Here is a 17,961-nt window from a genome sequence, read left to right as displayed (position 1 = left end):
AAATGGTCTCTAAATCCTATCTAAACACAGGTTGCACCTCACAACACAAGCACGGCTAATACCAGCTCTGATAATTATATTTTTTTTCTTCCCATATGCCCTATAGTTTGCTGAGATGAATTAAGTTTAAATTCCCTTTATAAGAAGAGCTGCGTGTTGCTGCTGGAGAGGAACTGTTCCCAGGTGGAGCAGTGGCTGCATTCAGCTTTAAGAAACGTGCTCTTTTGTTCTAGGATGCTTATAAAAATACCTCAAGGATGGTTAACACACCCATATTAAAACAATTATTTCCACTTAGTGGCCACTTCCCATGAATGCATTAAATAACCTCCAATTTTAACTCCAGAAGAAGCCAACCTGCCAGGCCATGGAAGCCTTTCTCCATCTGAGAAGAGTGCACCAGCTGAGAACAATAGCTTTGAAATTTCTACTGTGCCCAGAGTTTGAAATGAAACCTTTCAGATGTTTAAATGCTGCAGTATCTCAGCCCGTCAAGAGTTTAATGCCTCACGTCTCACTCAGCTTTTTTCAGGCCTAATGACCCCATCCAGACCCTTCTTTACAGCAGAGCTTATGGGCTAAAATAGGGACAAGGCAGGCTACAAAGCAGAGGCCAGGGGCTTGCTCCAGCAGCTACAGCCTGGCAAAAACCAGGGATGGCCCCATCTCACTTCTCCCTACCTTCCCCTCCCTGCAGTAAAAGCTTTGTGGCTTCCTTTAATTCACCCTGCTGTTCACATGCATGACAGGACATGATTTCTCTCCGTCAGCCTTTTTTCTCCAGTGATATCCACAGTTAGAGAATACTTGGCCCATCACAAAACAACAGCTTGGGTAACAGAAACTGGGAGAAGGTTTGATTTAACCTTGCCATGGACAACCAGCCGAGGTCACTCCCACGGAGCGCACAGATAAGGTACAGTAACAAAGCCGTTTGCAGGTCAGAAAGCCAAAGCCCTGCCCTCATTTTCTGCCCCAGCATGATTTGTGCTGTAAACGTGACCCTGCCCCAAAAGCAGCATTTTCCCCTGAGGTTTTCAACACCTGAGTGTGGGCTGAGAGTTGACAAACGATGGCACATCATCTCCACGAGCCATGCTACGGCTGCTGGGGAATTTAGCAGGGAAGAGCAGTGCACAGCAAGCAGGCCAAGACCTAGATAATCTTCCTGGTTTACTCCCTAGTACTTCGGGCAGCTCCTAAAAACCCTGCTTGCACTCCCTACTTTCACAGGCCGGCAGATCCCACTTCTCTCACACATAAAATAGATGCTGCGTCAGAAGTAGCTCTCCCTGGAACAGCCAACGTTCCTGCGGGTGTCTCAGCAGCCCTTCCTGGCTGGATACTGCTCACTAGGATGCAAAAAGGCTGGAACCCAATTATTTGCCTCATGGGAACCTGCCCTATCGCTTCTCTAAAAATTTACTGTTCAAACCTGGGCTTTCTAAGGATGTGCTGAGAGGCAGGAAGAATAATCCCTTTCTGCACCATCCATATGTGATGACTGTCCTTTTTAGCTTATGCCTCTCCCTGACACTGCCCTGTCACGCTCAAAAAAACCGAACTCATTTCCACTCAGTCATTTCTTCTCCCTCCTGCTACCAAAGACTTTTACCTCTGCTCTCCTTCTTTAGAAGGAACACAGAAAGGGTTTTACCTGGGGTCTTCAACTCTTTGCAAAGCCCAAGCACACTGTTCCTCCAAATCTAAGACCCTGTAGTAGGGAAGCCATAAACCACAACACACTTCAGCCTTTCTACATGACAAGGCAAGGGATCAAACTCCTTAGCTCTTCTGCCCTGGCTGTGTCCTCTCTACTGTTTTAAGAGCTCCCAATGTTTGCAGACAGCTTTATGTTTTCTGGGGTTTTTTTCCTCAAGAGCAGGATACTGCATGCCAGCTATATGCCCTCTGCCACCCTGATCCACAAACAAAGGAGCGATCCAGGAAGACAGCATTTGCACAGGATTGACTGAAGAGCTACAGGCTCAAAAACCCTCCCACTTTCTGTCCCTTCCACTGTGAAATATAATACCTCATTAGCAATGTTTGATATTTACAGGTTGCCATATATTACAGCAACGTTTCTTTTCCCTGCTACATCTGCAGCCTGTTCAGCCTGCAAACGCTGCGTTTGCACAGCTCTCCAAGACCCAACTGTGATTTTTCACAGCAATGTTACTGCAAAGTCTCTTCCCTTTTCCACCTGCGTGCTCAGACAGACGTCTCAGTTCTCCTCACTCTGACACCTACACGACTATGAGGGGAGACTTCCAAGGTCATCCAGTGATCCGGACCTCCCACTGCACCACATCAGTGATGAGCCTGTCCAGGTGAGCCACCTCCCCATATTTATATTAAATTAACATAAAAAGCCTCCCCTCAGCCCCACTTAATTTGCCTGGCAGCCCTGCCTGTACAGCATGAACAACACCTGAAGTGTTTTGTAGTTCGGCACAAGGTTTATCCTCTAAAAGCTTTTAAAGACACCCACAAAAAAAACTTAGAAAGCATATACCCACCAACATAATGCTATAAAATATAAATGAATGGTTGTCATGGTAACTGCTTCAGAGAGAAATAGAGTCCCTCACAAATGCTCAATGGCCAGAAGAGATACACACACACGCACACACACACACCCTCCCCACACCCACCCCTGGTCCTCTCCCTTCCTTACCATTATTACCCCTCATTCAAAGGCTGCAGTTTACCCAGTTTTGCGATGTTTTGTACCAGGAAGAGAAGCGCTCCGCTTCTGTCACTGAAAACTATTCAGATTTCCTCAAGTATTCCGAGAAATCCCATTGCTTAGGACAAATCTGTAAGCTCTCTTATTGCTCTGTGAGGCACAGTTTTGAATTACTGTTTTTCATTACTGATGTGCTTTCTAGCAGACCCTGCTGTGAGATAAAGTGGTATTAGAGTGGCATTACGGGCTGGAGGAGTGATTGAGAGACGCACGGGGCAGCCATGTACTCCTCCAACTAACAGGAGCAATAAATATATCTAGAAACCCTTTTGCTAGTACCAGGAGAAGGAAGCACAGAAAAATAGAGCACTACATACTCCTAGGCTACACATATGCAACCCCCTGAATACCTGTTACTGACTGAATTCTACATTTCAAACTGAAAATTGAAACCCTAGAGCTGATGTAAGTGATGCCAGGAACATTTCAGGCCCTTACAGGACTTGGAGCTGTCCAGGCACAGAACAAAAATTGCAGGACAGACAGAAGGTCAGGCAGGAGGAGGAAAGATGAACATGGCCAGTACCTGCTCTCAGCACTTCTCTGACCAAGGCTGGATTGCTGCAGTTTTCTGAGACAAGGAGCATGTGAAGGTTCGCAGATGTTCCCAGGCAGCTCCTTCCAAATGTGACTGACAACACTTGGAAAAAGCACAAAGTCTGTGACCATGTTTTTAAGAGGATGGCAGACACCCCACTTCTCCCAGAGCTGCAAGCTGACATTTACGAGTGAGCAAGAGAGCAACAATGTGACAGACAAGAGCAGGACGGGTTTGGAGAACAAGTAAGATCATCAGGGGAAGGCTGGGCCAATGGAGGGCTGCAGAGATGCAACCCACCCAGGAGGCAGGAAAAATGAGTGCTCTACAGGAAGAAGGGCTGGTCCCGTGTCAGTCTGTTGTGCTGCAGGATTGAAAACACTGGAGAAGAGCACAAACAACAGCATTGCCTGCAAAGATGGATAAACCACACATCCTAGAAATGTGACACTGAAAGGACTTAGAAAGGTCCTTAGAAGACTCATCCAACACCAGGGCAGCCTGGAAGCTAGAACCCAGCAAGAAGTATGGGATAGACTGAGGTTACTGCAGCAGACGGCGTCACAGGGAGGGACAAGAGAGATCCATGGGACCTGCTGGCAGACAGCTAGAGGAGGACAACGAGAAGGAGGTGGATCAAATACACAGAGTCCAGGATGCCAAGTCTTCAGGCAGAGCAGGGCCAGATCTCCAGGAAGACCAAGTCAAAGGACTGTAGCAGCCATAAGCCCAGGTAGAGGGGGACAAAGGGCAAGAGAAACACCACACTGAAAGCAGCAGCCTCAATCCAGAGCCAATGGCACGAGCAGCCTCTACAGAGCCCCGTGCAGGTCACCAGGCCCTCAAAGAGCTGCTTCTCTCACTGCACCTTTGGTGTGTCCCACACAAGGACTGGCACTAGAAACCAACAGAGGGAGTCAGGCCATCACTGACGCCAGCCCGAGGTCCAGGTCTGGCACTCTCTGTCCAGCCAACACCTCCCCAGGCTAATGTTTCCATCCCCCTGCCCGGAAGGCATTCCTTTAATCAAGGTGAGCTTTAATAAAAGTAGTGCTGCTGCCTAATGGGAGAGATCATCCTCCTAGCCCAAAGGAAAGGTTCTCCTGGCATTGCACTGCCTGATCCCTGGATCTGTTGGCCAATTTCAGTAGTATTTAATGTCAGGTGATAGAAAGCTCCTAAGATGTCATGGAATTAAGCAGCTGGGAGGAGAACAGGGGCTTAAATCCCGACTGCCAGAAAAGACAAGACTGCAAAGTCAGCTCAGATCTGCTCTTGGAGATGAAACAACTGACATGCAAGTGACCATGAGAACTTGAGCAAGAACTCATGTCTCCCCAGTTATCAGATAATTCACACCCATGGCATGAAGACATAGGAAACTAAACTTCTTAAGCTGTGCTATCTGCAAGATTGTATTTTCCCCTTAGCAAGGCGCCAGCAGAAGTGATGGACGTGAAAGTGAAGAGTATTAGCCCACAGAGCCCTGCAGTGTGTGCAACACAACCTGCAGCAGTCACAGAGACCTCTCTCCTGCCTAGGGATGTCCTCCAGCACACCCAGAGGACATGGCAATTCAAGAACACCATTCCCTCTCCTCAGCCCAGCCCTGTGCACTGACACACCACTTTTGTCAGACCAGAAGCATGCTAAAATAAACCAGGGAATGCAGAGCTTTCCCTTCATTTTCCTCATTTCCTTATGCCTAACTATTTCCTGCTCCTCCCAACACAAGATCTGAAGGCAAGTAGGAGTGCTGTCAGCACCAAGTCTCCTGGGGAAGAAGGGAAGTGATGAGATTTGCAGGATGGCATGTGCTACCAAGTCACTTCTCGCTCAGCTCTGGCAATAACGCCCATCTTCCTTCACTGTCAGGAGCCAAAAGAAAAGTGAAACAGAAGCAGCAGCAAATTTGTGATTTCCTACCTGGTTTCACGGTTATGTAAAAATCATACAAAATGTAGACAGGTCCACTACATTATTTAGTGACTTTCCTATTAAAAACAAAAAGCCCAATCCTCTTTTGAAAGGTAGATATCCTCCCATCTAGAAAAATCTCTACTAACAATTTACTAAGCAAGCCATTCCACTTTTCAGAAAATTTCACAAAAGCACTCAACAAATTCACAGCAGATCCACCAACTTAAGTAAAAGGCATGTTAAAAATGCATTCCTGGGAAGTAGAAAAGAATAAGGCCTTCAAGGAAAATGCCAAAGAGCTCTCTCAATAAATGAAACAGCACTCTGCACTCTAATCCTGACGTGGATCCCTACCTTTGAGCACTTCTCCAGCACCTCCTCCTTGAACTGCAGGAACCTCTGCTGGATGGCGGGCTGGTTAAGAGCGAAGGACAGGAAGTGTGTGAAGGGCTGCTTCTTACGGAAGCTGTCCAGAAGCACATCGATCCGTGTTCGGGCAGAGGTGACCCCGCTCCGGTGCTGCCCAGTGATCACTGCAGGGAAGCACAGCAACACCTCTCTGCTTTCCTGAAGCTCTCTGCTTTTAGCCCCAGGCTCCTGAGGAAGCAGCAGAAATCAAAACCCCCAACCATGCACTGAAAAACCTGCCAGACTCCCTGCTTGACTTAAAATGCCTGACACAGCTGTCCTTTCCTCTGCAAAGACAGGATGATGCCACCAAAAGCATCCCTCTGCCGTCCGGAAAGCCAGCTCTGAGGGCCTAAAAATACAGTAACTGAGAGCCCATCAATTCAGAGGCCCTTCAGATTTCTAGAGCATTATTTCAAGTTTTCATATAGGCAGTCCGAGTGAAAAAGCCAAGGAAATCAATCAAGGATCAAGATGGTCTGTGCCATTTGTGCATGTACTTCAAGGCACCAAACAGAGAACACTTGAGCTTGACAGGAAAGAACAGCAAGGAGAAGACTTTCCTCGGCTCCCCATTATTACGTGCTTTCAGCATCTCTCAACCTTCTTAACAGTCCTTCACAGCTCTCGGGAAGAAGTCAAGACCCACTCCTTGAGAAGCACCACCATGTTCCTGTGTAGCACCACAGTGGGATCCTCCCAGCACTTCCTCCTCATAGCTCTGTCACAAACAGCACTGCACACCGTGCCAGTAATCTCTGGAGCATGCCCTAAGGAACCCTCCAAATACCCACTCTGGCAGAACCCACACGGGTCAGCCCTGATGAGCAATGTCTCCTTTCTTTTTAAGTCCCTGGAAGTGATGAGAGGGAACATATGTTACAAGAAGCCCCGCTCTCACTGTTGGGATCTAGTGACAGCACCAGAAAGTCAGGAATGTAATCTAAACCCTTCTCATATTAAAGCACATGCTGATGTTTATTTCCTACACAGATAAACAAGGCATTTCTCTGAATGCTTATTTCAGTTTCTTATTGATGGAATACTATTTTAAAAGCAAAACTAAAAAAAAATACAACACATTCAGGACCCAAGTTCTCAAGCCAGTCATTTAAGGCCCAAACGAGACTTTTTCAAAAAAACAACAAAAAACCCCCTGACACTGTTTTATAAAGATTTATAGACAATAGAAATAAACTCAGAAGAAAAGTGAAGTGACTTTCCCAGGGCCAAAAGGTGAGTCAGTGCTGTGCAGAAGTAAAAATTAAAGGGAAAACATCTCCTGTACCCTCTCCCTGCTTAAATTGTGCTTGTGCAAGAGCAGATAAAAGCACGTCCATTTTATGTGTATTCTACTCACCAATTTCTCCTTCCACTCCAGGCTTGGGAATGCTGATGGAGGTTCGAGTCTCTGCTTCTAGCCTCTTCTTGGTTTCCCCTTTCTTCCCAATGATGTACCTGGAGGCATAAAGTGCAAGAGTTTCCCTCACACAGTGACACTGAGCCACACTCCATCCATCACGTGTGTCCAGATGCGGACCCTCTGTGCTGGAGGGACGCACACACACAGCTTCATGTGCAGGACCACATCCAGGCACAGAGGTGATTCCCAGGACTTCACACGTGTCCAGCCTGGGACAATGTTGAGCTGCGGCTCACAACTGGTTTAAGTTAAAGTAAGTCAGTTGGTCCATGACAGCTCTGCCCAGCAGCCACTTCATCAGCTGGGTTCTCTCTTTTCCCATTATCCCAGCTGAGGAAGAAATAAGGGCTCTTTTTCTGCTCTTTGCTTTGCTTAAGGTAGTCATTTGCCAGCATCCAAATACACAACGGACCACTTTTCCTTCTCTGTATTTCAGCAAAACTATTCAACTAATAAAACTGTCATACATAACTAGAGAGAGCTTTGAACACTACAGGTTTCCCAGTAAACACGAGACTGGAGTCAATAGCCAATTCCAGTCATGTGTGCTTTCTTTGAAAGCTTTCACAAACTCCCCCTGCCTGGCTGCTCACTCCAGTTCTTCCTCCCCTGCCTTCTCCCACCCTCCCTGATGTTTTTAGGTTCAAGGGAAGAGATGCTCAAAGACTCTCCCGCCAGCCAGCAAGCACCACCTGCCATCCCTGCCACGGGGACGGTGAGGAGTCAAGCGAGGCCCAGCTGCACTAGAAAGGCATTGCCAATTTCCCCTTCCCGAACACTCAAACCCGGAGCACAGGACACATTCCAGAGATCTGGCGCTCACCCCAACCCCAAAAACGAAATATTTTGTGCTCAACTTCTTCCCCAGCTGACAGCAAATCAAATAAACCAAGGCACACAGGCTCACTTGTATAAGGGGCTGGGAACCTCCACCCGGCACTGGAAGCCTCGCTCAGTCTCCTCCACCACAAAGGCACCGCAGGGTTCATCCGTGCAGTCACCGGGGCCTACCAGGAAAACCACATCAGACCCTGCACAACCTCTGCAAGTTTGGAAGTGCTTTATGTAGGACAACAATCTCCTCCCAGCCTTCTCCTGAGGTTACATGAAGGAAGGAACGGGCTCCTCTCTGCTGTGGATAACTGCTTTTTATTTATCACTGTACTACCAGCTCAAGAACACATAATGACTGCTTCTAAATCCGGCCAGCTGGGAGGCGCAGGAAACAGGTAGTTACAGCCCAGGTTTTTTCTCAGCTGGAGTTTGTGCAATTCCCACACAGTGGGAATGGTCCCTTCTGGCAGCCAAAGCAGAAATTTAAGGTCGCAGGAGAACACGGATAAAAGGTGAGGATAGTTTTGGTCCAAGGGTTCAGGCCAGTGATTTAGAAACAGCCTCAGAGGAACAGATGCAGCTTTCATCCACAGGCCATTCAGTCATGCACGGATCAAACAGAACATCCAGAAAGAAGCCATGCTTCCTATCCCCTTTCCAGCACAAACAGGGATGAATTTGGATGGAGAGCACCTTGTTAAAGCGTAGTGCAACCCACTGAAAGGCAAGGTGGGAGGAGAAACAGGACACGACTGCCACATTCCCATTTGAAAAGTAACACTGGAGCTTTTCTGTGCCCACAACAACTCACACACAGCTACAACAAACATACAGGCAGAAAGGCAAAGTAAAACACACCAGGACAGGAAGAATTTTGTCCCCAAAATAGGTAACACCTTCCAAAAGCTGCACTGTAGAAGGCCAGTTCTTAAAGGCACAAAAATTGCAAGGACAGAGGGTCTTTAGCAAGCAGCTTCCATACCTACCACATCTGCAAATAATCATGCTACGGAAAAGAAAGAAATCTGGGAAAAACGGATCTACAGAGCCAATCTGCTTTTCCCTTTTCCCGGAGACCTTCCACAACCAGCAAGCAAACCCAACAGTCAGCAGCACAGTCAGCCAACCCATTTGGGGTAACTGGGATTGCTTCCACTTTGGGCAGCAGGATCATCAGGGACCAGCGCCAAGCCTTTTTCTCCCTCTTGAACACCTCAGCCCACCACACGGGCTGGTCTCTGTGCTCATGAAGAGATCACAGACGACACTGAGAGCTCCCTGGGTCCCCAGTGTTGATGTTTACACCTCCTGAGCATCCCTCCTTACCTGCATAGAAGTCCTCCTCCTCCTCGCGTGGGAAGGCCTGCTCTTGGACGAGATTTTTCCGGTACACTCGCCCCCCAATCCTTATCAGGGGGGGCCGCAGCACGTCCATCCTGCTCCTCCTCCCACTGCAACCACAAGGACAGCTTTGCTAACTCAGGCCAAGGAAAAGCAAACTTTGCTGTTTCCTTGCGGACTGGACTGGGAGGGACCTTAAAGCTCAGCTTGTTCCAGCTCCCTGCCATGAGCAGGGACACCTTCCACTATCCCAGGCAGTGCTGCTCTGATGGGGCAGCCACAGCTTCTCTGGGCACCCTGTGCCAGGGCTTCACCATCCTCAGAGGGGAACAATTCCTTTCTAACACCCAATCTAAACCTCCTCTCCCTGAGCTAAAAGCTCCTCCGTGTAGAGTCTTCAGGAAGGCAATACCTCCTCAAACCTTACATGTCTCAGTCAAAGAGTAATTTAACGAGAAGCCACAAGTACGTAAAGCACAATCAAGTGAAAACAGGAAATGTAAGCAGTGTAAGGTATGTAACTCCAAAACTCACAGGTTTCAGCTAAAGCTCACTGTAACCTCAGCCAGTGTGTCATTTCATTGTTTCTTTGGGCTTTAGCTGGCACCGAGTTAAAAATGTTTCGAGTGGAGAACATTTAATGGTGCTAAAGCAAAGAGCTGGCAGTGTTCTGTCAGAGACTTTGTATCTTCAGCACTTGAATTTCTATGTTCTCTGGCATGGTTAATTTAATATTGGTTGTCTCGATTTTAAAACAGAATCTGTTACTCAGAAAACATCGTTTCCACCAAAAAAATCACCTTTGTCAGACGGTTTACCCATCCACTGCAACTGAACAGGAAAAAATTAAGAGCTTGCTTTTGAAGTAACTAAGATCTTACACTAGATTTATTACACAGAGTGAAATCGGGTTCAGAGGGTTAATACTTCTCCCCTCAGTTCAAGCCCCACCTTCTGAAATGACTCCCAACCACCTGAACTTACACTAAAAATAAAAAACACTTACACTGAAATAAAAGTAATAATTCCGGTAGCTCAAGGGAGGAAGTGCAGAGGTAAACTGTGCACAAAAACCGAGTAAGCCATGAAAAAATCAGTCGCTGGGGCTTTTGTTTCCACGCAGGCTTTTTGGGGGGTTATGTTTTTAACACACTGTTGTCACAATTTCTTGACACAGGACTTCTGAAAAGTGAGCAGCGACAGCGGGAAGTACAACGCAGCTGGGGCTGCAGCCTTACGGCAGGACTCGGCTCCTGAGGGGAGGACCCAGAGGGGCCGCGGGCAGCCCCACGGGAACCAACTCCGGGCCACCCGGGGAGGGCGGCAGGGGCACCGGCAGGGCCCGCACCGCCTAAATTCCCGGGGCGCCGAGGGTCGTGAAGCAACCGAACCGCTCGGCTTTACGTTCACACCCCTGCGGGAAGGCAGAGGGAGCAGCAAAGCATCCCCGTCCCCTCCGCCGCCCCCGCCGCCATTTCCTTCCCACTCACCCCCGCCCCGCTCCCCTCACGCGTCCCGCCGGAAGTGGCGCGCGCCCGCCCCATCATGCACCGCGCGCGCGGCCACGCGCGCCACCCGCACCAAGCCGCCGTCCGGGCGCCCAGGTGAAGGAGAGAGGGTTGGGGACGGGACCGGGCAGCGGCGGCGGGAGGCGCCGGCGGCCCGGAAGGTGAAGGGCGATGGGATGAGCGAACGGGGAGGGCGGAGGTTGCGGCGGCGCGCGAGCTCCGCACTCACCGGGAAGCGGCTCGGAGGGGCCATGGGCGGGAGGGCGGGGGGAGGCGTGGCCAGCGCGGGGGCGTGGCCGGAGGGGGCGTGGCCTCGCCGGGGCGGGCGCGCGGGCAGTGGGGCTCGGCCCCCCCGCCAAGATGGCGGCTCCTGAGGTGCCTGAGGCGCCTGAGGCGTTGGCTGGAGGTTCCTGTAACAGGCCCAGGCAGCGCCCTGACCCGCCGCCTCCTCTCCTCTGTGTTTGTTTAAAATAAACCCCCTGCAGCCACACTTAGGAATCTGTCGGGTCTGCGAGCCCTGGCTGGCATCGTTTCAGCGCAAACCGTCGTCACACCTCCCTTGCGAGCGGGGAGCTGCACCTGAGGTTTTGCTGAGGGAGGTGTTGCAGGGTGTAGCATAGCAAAAATAAAAATTTGTTTTATGCAGGCGTTTTTCTTCACGGCCCGTAAGCCCCCAGCCTCCTGTGAGCTGCTGTGTCCTGTATTACACACAGTAAATTAAACAACCTTGAGCACTCCTGGAGAAACTTACTTACAAGGCATGGAGGAACAGGACAAAGGGAACGGCTAGATGGCATATTAGGAAGAAATTATTCCCTGTGAGCCCTTGGCACAGGTTTTCCAGAGAAGCTGTGGCTGTCTCATCCCTGGAAGTGTCCAAGGCCAGGTTGAATGGGGCTTGAATCAAGCTGGGATAGTGGAAGGTGTTCCTGCCCATGGCAGGGGGTGGAATGAGATGAGCTTTAAGGTCTTAAAACCCCATTTTCTCCACAAAATCCTCTGGTGCTTTCCAAGGGCACTGTCTGTGTGCCCTATAGAGCCTGCAGAAGTGCACTAAATATGGTAACAGCAATGAATGAAATGGGCAGGATAATTTGGAAGTGCTTATAAGTATTTGGAGGAGCAGCAAGTGCTGTCACTGATAAGTGCCAAGTGACACCTTTTTTACTATCAGAGAGGCACATGATGAATTTTAAGTCCCATGTCGTGACAAACATACAGCCAGTACCTCTTAAAAACAAGGCTGAGAAGAGACGGTGCAAGAGGCAGCTGGAATTGTGCTGCACAGGCAGATGGATCCTCAGGCATTGCCAATTTAAGTCAAATGCAGTGTTTTAAAGGCAAAAGCACGTCTGGAGTGATGCAGAAAGCAGCTGCTGCAAGTTAGGCACGGCGTGGCTCCGTGCAGGATGCGGCGCTGGAACTGGCAGTCCTGCAGCCTTCCAGGTTTTATGAGGCAGCAGGACTTCTGTGTTTGTGCTCCTGGAAACAAGGGGGGAAAAAAGAAACCCTGCCTTTTTATGACCCTGGGGAGCAGGACAAGTGCCAAGGCAGCTAAAGGCCGGTGAATTCAGGCCAGCAACCTGTACCTCGTTATTTTTGTGCACGCCCTGGATGAATTCCCAGGGGAATTCCGAGGGGTAGGAGCGGGGGTTACCTTCAATTTCAGGGTGTGACAGCTCTGTGCCCAACCCCGCAGTGGGCACAGGCAGCTCTCCCACACACACAAGGCAGCCTGGACGCTCTGAGGCAGCGGAGGCGGCTCCATCCTCGGAGACGTGTGGCCGCTGGCTCTGCGCCCCAGGGAACTCCGAGACGCCCTTCCTAACTCAGGCTCTGCTCTTTGTCCTCCCAGGCTGGGCCGGGGTGCAATGGCAGCCTCCTCCTCGTCCTCCTCGGCCGGCGGAGTCAGTGGCAGCTCTGTGACAGGCTCGGGGTTCAGCGTTTCGGACCTGGCGCCGCCCCGGAAAGCCCTCTTCACTTATCCCAAAGGAGCCGGGGAGATGCTGGAAGGTGATTGCTCCTGCCCTTCTCCTTCCCTGCTCCTCCTCCAAGTTGCTGAACTTGGCACCCTACTGGCAAAAGCTGGAGGTAGAAAGGAAGCACCAGGGCTTGCTTGGTCCCAGCTTTCCCACCAGTTGTTCATGAGGAAGTGATTTTTCTGGCAGTCACCTGCTTTTTAGCTCCATGACAATACTTCAGACCGGGAAGCATCTCCCTGAAAGGGAACATGACGGTGTTAATTGCTCATTGTTAGCTAATCCTTTGATGTCTGGCAGGGATTACTGCAGAGATAGCTGAGACAGGAGTATTTTTCTTGGCAGAAGTAGTAATTTTCTTGGTTTGGGTTGGATTTGACCGGGTTAGTCCAGGAGGCAGCTTGTCTTCCTGCCTGCTCGCATCTGGGTGCCCAAGCCCTGCCACCGACTTTGTCGCAGCTCTGGGTGAGGGAGGAAGGGCAGGTCCTCCGGGTGGCAGGGTTAAACCAGGGTCTCTCTGTCTGCTCCCCTTGAACTTCCCTTGTCACCGTGGGATGGCTGGGACCGAGGCTGGAGTGTCCCTGTGGCAGCACAGGGCAGCTGGGAACTGATGGCTGCGCCGCTGAAGGGTTGTTTTTATTACACATTAGAGCCCATATGCCAGGCTATGGAAGTAATTATGACTAAAGGTTTGCTCACAGAACTTAACGAGTCTTCAAAACAAATTAAAATAATGAAGCACTTCATGTTACCAAATAGACAGGCAGCTGTTCCTCCTGAGAGCCACTCAGCAGGACAGACAGGGAGTCGGAGGAGAGAATCCAACATTTAGGTTGGAAAAGGCCTCCAAGACCATTGAGTCCAACCTGTGACCGATCCCCACCTCGTCAGCACCACGAGAGCACTGAATGCCAAATCCAGTTGTTCCTTGGACACCCCCAGGGACAGTGACTCCACCAGTGACTACCTGGACAGCCCCTTCCAATGTTTTCCACGAAAAAATCCTTCCTGATGTCTCCAGGATATATTTGGGGCAGCACTTGGGCGAGGAACCTCTGAGCATGGTGAAACTCCATCTCTTCTCTGGGGTTCATCTTTGGATTAGATTTTTCCAGAGTTCTGTCTTTGAAACTGCTCTCTACATTGTTCTGGCACAGAGCTTTGAATGGATTGTGCTTTGGGCTGACCTCTTTACCAGGAGGAACACAGCAGTTCACCTGCTCTGGGTGGCAGCAACAACCAAACGCTGTCCCTGTTGCAGGAAGCACTAGGTTGGCTTTTTAGTTTCTGACACAAAAGGTGTTACACTCATTCTTTCATCAGGCAGCTGCCAGTGGAGAGGCTGCAGTTTCCTCTTCAAATACCCCCACTGACTGACTGATTTTTGTTGCTACTTTAACGATCTCACTTGTTTCTAAATAAACCCGTAGGTATTTTGGGGTTTTTTAGAAGGAAGCAGTATAAACTATGCAGTGCTTGGCACATGATTAGCTATGTTTTCCAGATTGCTGTATTTCTGAGTCATTTGTGTGATCAATTACTGGACTTGGATGGCAAGATACACATTATTTGAAATTCTTTATGTAGGGTTATGGTCTGAGCCTGTGGGAAATCCTAAAGCATTCTAAGGACACAAGCATCGGAGCCCTGAGGGAATCAGAGATTGCTGTAACATTACCTGGCTTCTCCTTAGCTTAACTTCTATTTAAAATGGACTAAAATTGCTTGTCAGAGGGGATGTTACAGAATTCCAGCCAGAATGTCTTCCCAGGTAGCACCACTGCCAACCAAAGCCCTGTGCGGAGTCACAGGGGCTGTGCTCAGCGCAGGGAAAGGTGTCGGAACGAGGCAAGGGGGAACCCACACCTCTAACATAAAAATAGGAGGTCGGGGACACTGAGGGCTGCTCAGCCTTAAACTCTGGGTCTCAACCATCTCCTTTTTCTGTTTACAGATGGCTCTGAGAGGTTCCTCTGCGAGTCTGTGTTCAGCTTTCAGGTTGCATCAACATTAAAGCAAGTGAAGCATGGTAAGCACCGAGCGCCGGCCGCGCGTCGCTCGGGGAAGGCGGCGGGGGCAAAGCCTGACCTGCTCTCGGGTGCCAACCACAAGAAAGCAGAGTGAACGCTAAGTCAGGCCACCACTGAGTCCTTTTGCAAGCCCTATGCAAAGCACCGGGAGCCCAGAGAGGCTGGGTGGGAACCGGCTGTGCCTTCCGAAGCTTGTTTTTCCGTGGTGGTGTGGCACTGCGAGGTGAGGCCGGAGGAGGAGGTTCTGGGCAGGAAACGCCCACGCTCTGATCTCGGCCCAGCGCTGATTGTCTCTCTGGCCTCGGGCAAAGAGACGCTCCATTCCACCTTTGTTTCTCTTGTGGCACTGGCAGGGTCAAGTGAGGCTTCCAGAGGCACTCAAGAGGCAGCCACGCGTGGCGTGGCGTGGCGTGGCGTGGCGTGGCGTGGCGTGGCGTGGCGTGGCGTGGCGTGGCGTGGCGTGGCGTGACTCCACTCTCTGCCTCCCCAGGGAGCAGCCTGATGTCCTGTTTGAACCTCTGCCTCCCTGCCGGGCCCTTTGCCCTCGCCCAGGTGCCTGTGACCCAGTGATGGGCTTGGCTTCAGTTCTCACAGAGCCCAGCAGCAGCTCCTGTCTGCTGCTTGAGGGTCACATCCTTTCTGGTCCCCGCCTCTTGTCAGCCAGAATGGTACTTCCACCTGTTGTCTCAGAGTGGAGAGGTTTCCTGTCCTCCTCCGGTTGTGGGGGAGTGCACCAGCTTGCAAGGCTGCGATCCTGTATTTCTGCAGAAAGCAAGGCTGAACTTCAGAGCCATTGTTCCCACAGCTCTGCTGTGGCTGCAGCTACCAGGGGCTGCCACACAACCCGGCACCCTGATAGACACCAGCCTTTGGAACTGCGGAGCACCTCCTGGTTCTCTCCCTGTAAGAAAGGCGCAGGGCTTAAAAAAAAAAGATCGAGGTCATCATTTTTTGGCTTGTTTGTTTGACAGTTCCCAAAAGGGTGCAGGAGGTGGAGTGAGAACAGTCCCCTCTTAAAAGCACCCACTGCTGCAGTCAGCATAAATCACACACAGTTTATGTTACGCCTCTTGCTTTCTCCAAGAGGCTGCAGTGAGCTTACAGCACTGTTAGACTTCCAGCAGAGCTGGGAGAAGGGGTATTCCCATCTCTGCACCACTGCAGCTCATTTAAGTGAAAATGGACCCTGTGTGCCCAACATACAACTGGTTATAAGTAAACCTGAGAGGAAGATGTTGTCTGGGGGATCTCCAGGACCTTCCTCTCGTTATCAAGCTCTGGTTGCAGAGCCTTTCTGCCACACTCACCCAGGTCCTCCTCTGAGGACCTTCATTAAAAGCACAATTCCTCCTGCTGCACCCAGCTCCACCGTGGGCTGACCAAGCCCTCTCTGAACTTCTCTGTTCTTCTGCACTATAAATATTTATGCTTTATGAAATGAGCTTCATCCTGTTTTCACCCCCATACATTAATGGGCCTGATGTTTCCCTGTTAGGACTTGAATGTACATGGCACGGGCAGGGATGGGTAAACACACACTGGGGCAGAAAAGCCTGTCCCTGCTTTCTCTTCACTGTTTGCATGGAGTGGGTTTGGATTCAAATGGGCTCCGTGGGTTTTATTCTGCCCTGCTCCCCACTGACAGCTGGGAATTTGCATCTAATTGGAAGGTTTAATTGCGCTGCCACTGCAAACCACAGTTACCTTTGAACTCCTCACAGATCAACAAGTTACAAGGATGGAAAAACTTGCCGGTCTGGTGGAAGAGCTGGAGGCAGATGAGTGGAGGTACAAGCCAATAGAGCAGCTCCTGGGATTCACTCCCTCCTCGGGCTGAGCGTGTCTGGATCACTGCTGTCATGGAGCAGAAGAAAAACATTCCCTGGCCTGGCTTCAAAACACCCCCCATTTATCAGATGCTGACAGCTGCATCGACAGGATGGGGCTTTGGGGTTTTTTTGAGAGGGGATCCCCCCGTAAAGCTGCCAATAAACGGAAATGACGGGATTCTGTAGGTCCTTACAGGCTGGCAGGGCTTGGTTTCTGTAAGTTAGAAGGCAGGATCAGCTGTACAGCCCTCGGAGAATCTCCGTATTGTTTACAGAGGAGGGCACACGGACAGTGTGGCTGCGGGGAGGGCGACCCTGTAACTCGGGCTGGGCTCCTGCTGGAGCGCGGCTGGAGCGCTGGGCGAGCAGGGAAACCCTCTGGAGCAAATGCCAGGAACACTCCTCAGCCCCAGCCGTCCTTCTGGGGGATGGACACGAACTGTCCCGGCGGCGGGTGAGGGGCCAGGCGATGTCACCTCCTCCAGCAGTGCCTCAGGCCTTGCCCAGGCTGTTCCCTCTTCATCCCCATTTCTCTGGTAGTGCTGGCAGGACTCTGCTCTATCTTTAATACCCTGAAACTTTGTCCTCTTTGTTCTGTATTAGATTTCCCTGTAACAATAAAATAACTGTGTCTTTGAAACTCTTTATCTGGTCTGATGAGGGAAACAATCAGCTGTTTGGGAGTAAAGGAGGTTTAGTGAAGCTCAGAGGCAGCTCGACTGTCACAGTGGTAGACTGAAGTTCAATATGAGAGGAACCAAACTATGTTCAAAAGTGCCTTGATTTAAGTCAGATTTTAATCCTGGTTTAACTCAGCCAGAGGAGAAGAACCTGGTTTAAAACCATCCATTTTAATCATCTTGTTTTTCGGTTGTACTTCACTTCTGTTCTTGGAGGGAACTGGATTTCCATGTTCTGGCGTAACCATTTCAACATGTTGATTTTCCATGGATGAGAGCCTTTGCCCCACAGCTCTGCTGGCCAGCAGGGGGTAGGAGCAGCACCGTATGCAAGCAATTATTTGATTTACTGTTCCAGATGCCTAATTTTTCAATTTTCAGCATCTTACTTACGAGATGATTGTATTTTTTACTCAGTATTTCAGCCCAGCCACATCTGGATTGAAACAGATTAACTGGAATCCATTCCCATTTTAGATCACCAGCAATTAGCTAAAACTAAGGGGGGAAAGTATACAGCCACCTTCTGTGTTTGTTGCTGTTAATAAATTAGTTCCAGTACCAGAGTCAGCTTTGGGCAATCCAGAGCCCCACGCTGCCCGATCCGCACGTGAAGCCGCAATTCCAGCTCCGTGGAAATTCACCGCACGCCTGCTGGAGCGGGGCAGGGGCGTTCTCACGTAGGGCTGCAGCTCAGCTGAGACGTGTCCCACGCTGGC

At 50.3% G+C, this 17,961-nt stretch overlaps 2 protein-coding genes across 4 annotated transcripts in view; one reads left to right on the top strand and one right to left on the bottom strand.

Annotated features, from left to right (window-relative positions):
• ASCC1 (activating signal cointegrator 1 complex subunit 1) overlaps window positions 1–10,991 on the bottom strand; it is a 35,398-nt gene extending 24,407 nt beyond the window's left edge. The window contains exons 1-5 of one of the 2 annotated variants that reach the window (XM_082286176.1): window positions 10,954–10,991; window positions 9,202–9,326; window positions 7,949–8,048; window positions 6,979–7,076; window positions 5,565–5,743 (exon numbers count right to left, since the gene is read on the bottom strand). In XM_082286176.1, coding sequence (XP_082142302.1) covers window positions 5,565–5,743; window positions 6,979–7,076; window positions 7,949–8,048; window positions 9,202–9,310 — 486 coding nt within the window. In that variant the 5' untranslated portion in view covers window positions 9,311–9,326; window positions 10,954–10,991. Of the gene's footprint in view, window positions 1–5,564; window positions 5,744–6,978; window positions 7,077–7,948; window positions 8,049–9,201; window positions 9,327–10,222; window positions 10,649–10,953 lie in introns of those variants that run through there. The other variant, XM_082286177.1, reaches the window with a different exon arrangement.
• ANAPC16 (anaphase promoting complex subunit 16) lies at window positions 10,757–17,209 on the top strand (the record flags this gene model as incomplete). Of its 2 annotated transcripts, none has more annotated exons than XM_082286179.1 (4): window positions 10,757–10,885; window positions 12,580–12,737; window positions 14,658–14,732; window positions 16,455–17,209. In XM_082286179.1, the coding sequence occupies 3 exons, from the start codon at window positions 12,596–12,598 to the stop codon at window positions 16,568–16,570; spliced, it is 333 nt and encodes a 110-aa protein (XP_082142305.1). In that variant the 3' UTR covers window positions 16,571–17,209. The 2 variants fall into 2 exon arrangements, with proteins under 2 accessions (XP_082142305.1, XP_082142304.1); XM_082286178.1 differs by having other exon boundaries at window positions 10,762–10,820.
• Between the last annotated feature and the right edge of the window lie 752 nt (window positions 17,210–17,961).

The sequence above is a fragment of the Coloeus monedula genome, assembly GCF_965178545.1.
Source record: "Coloeus monedula genome assembly, chromosome: 8".
NCBI classification, from domain to species: Eukaryota; Metazoa; Chordata; class Aves; order Passeriformes; family Corvidae; genus Coloeus; species Coloeus monedula.
The sequence above is the reverse complement of the archived record's forward strand: the minus strand, read 5'-3'. Positions and strand labels throughout refer to the sequence as shown.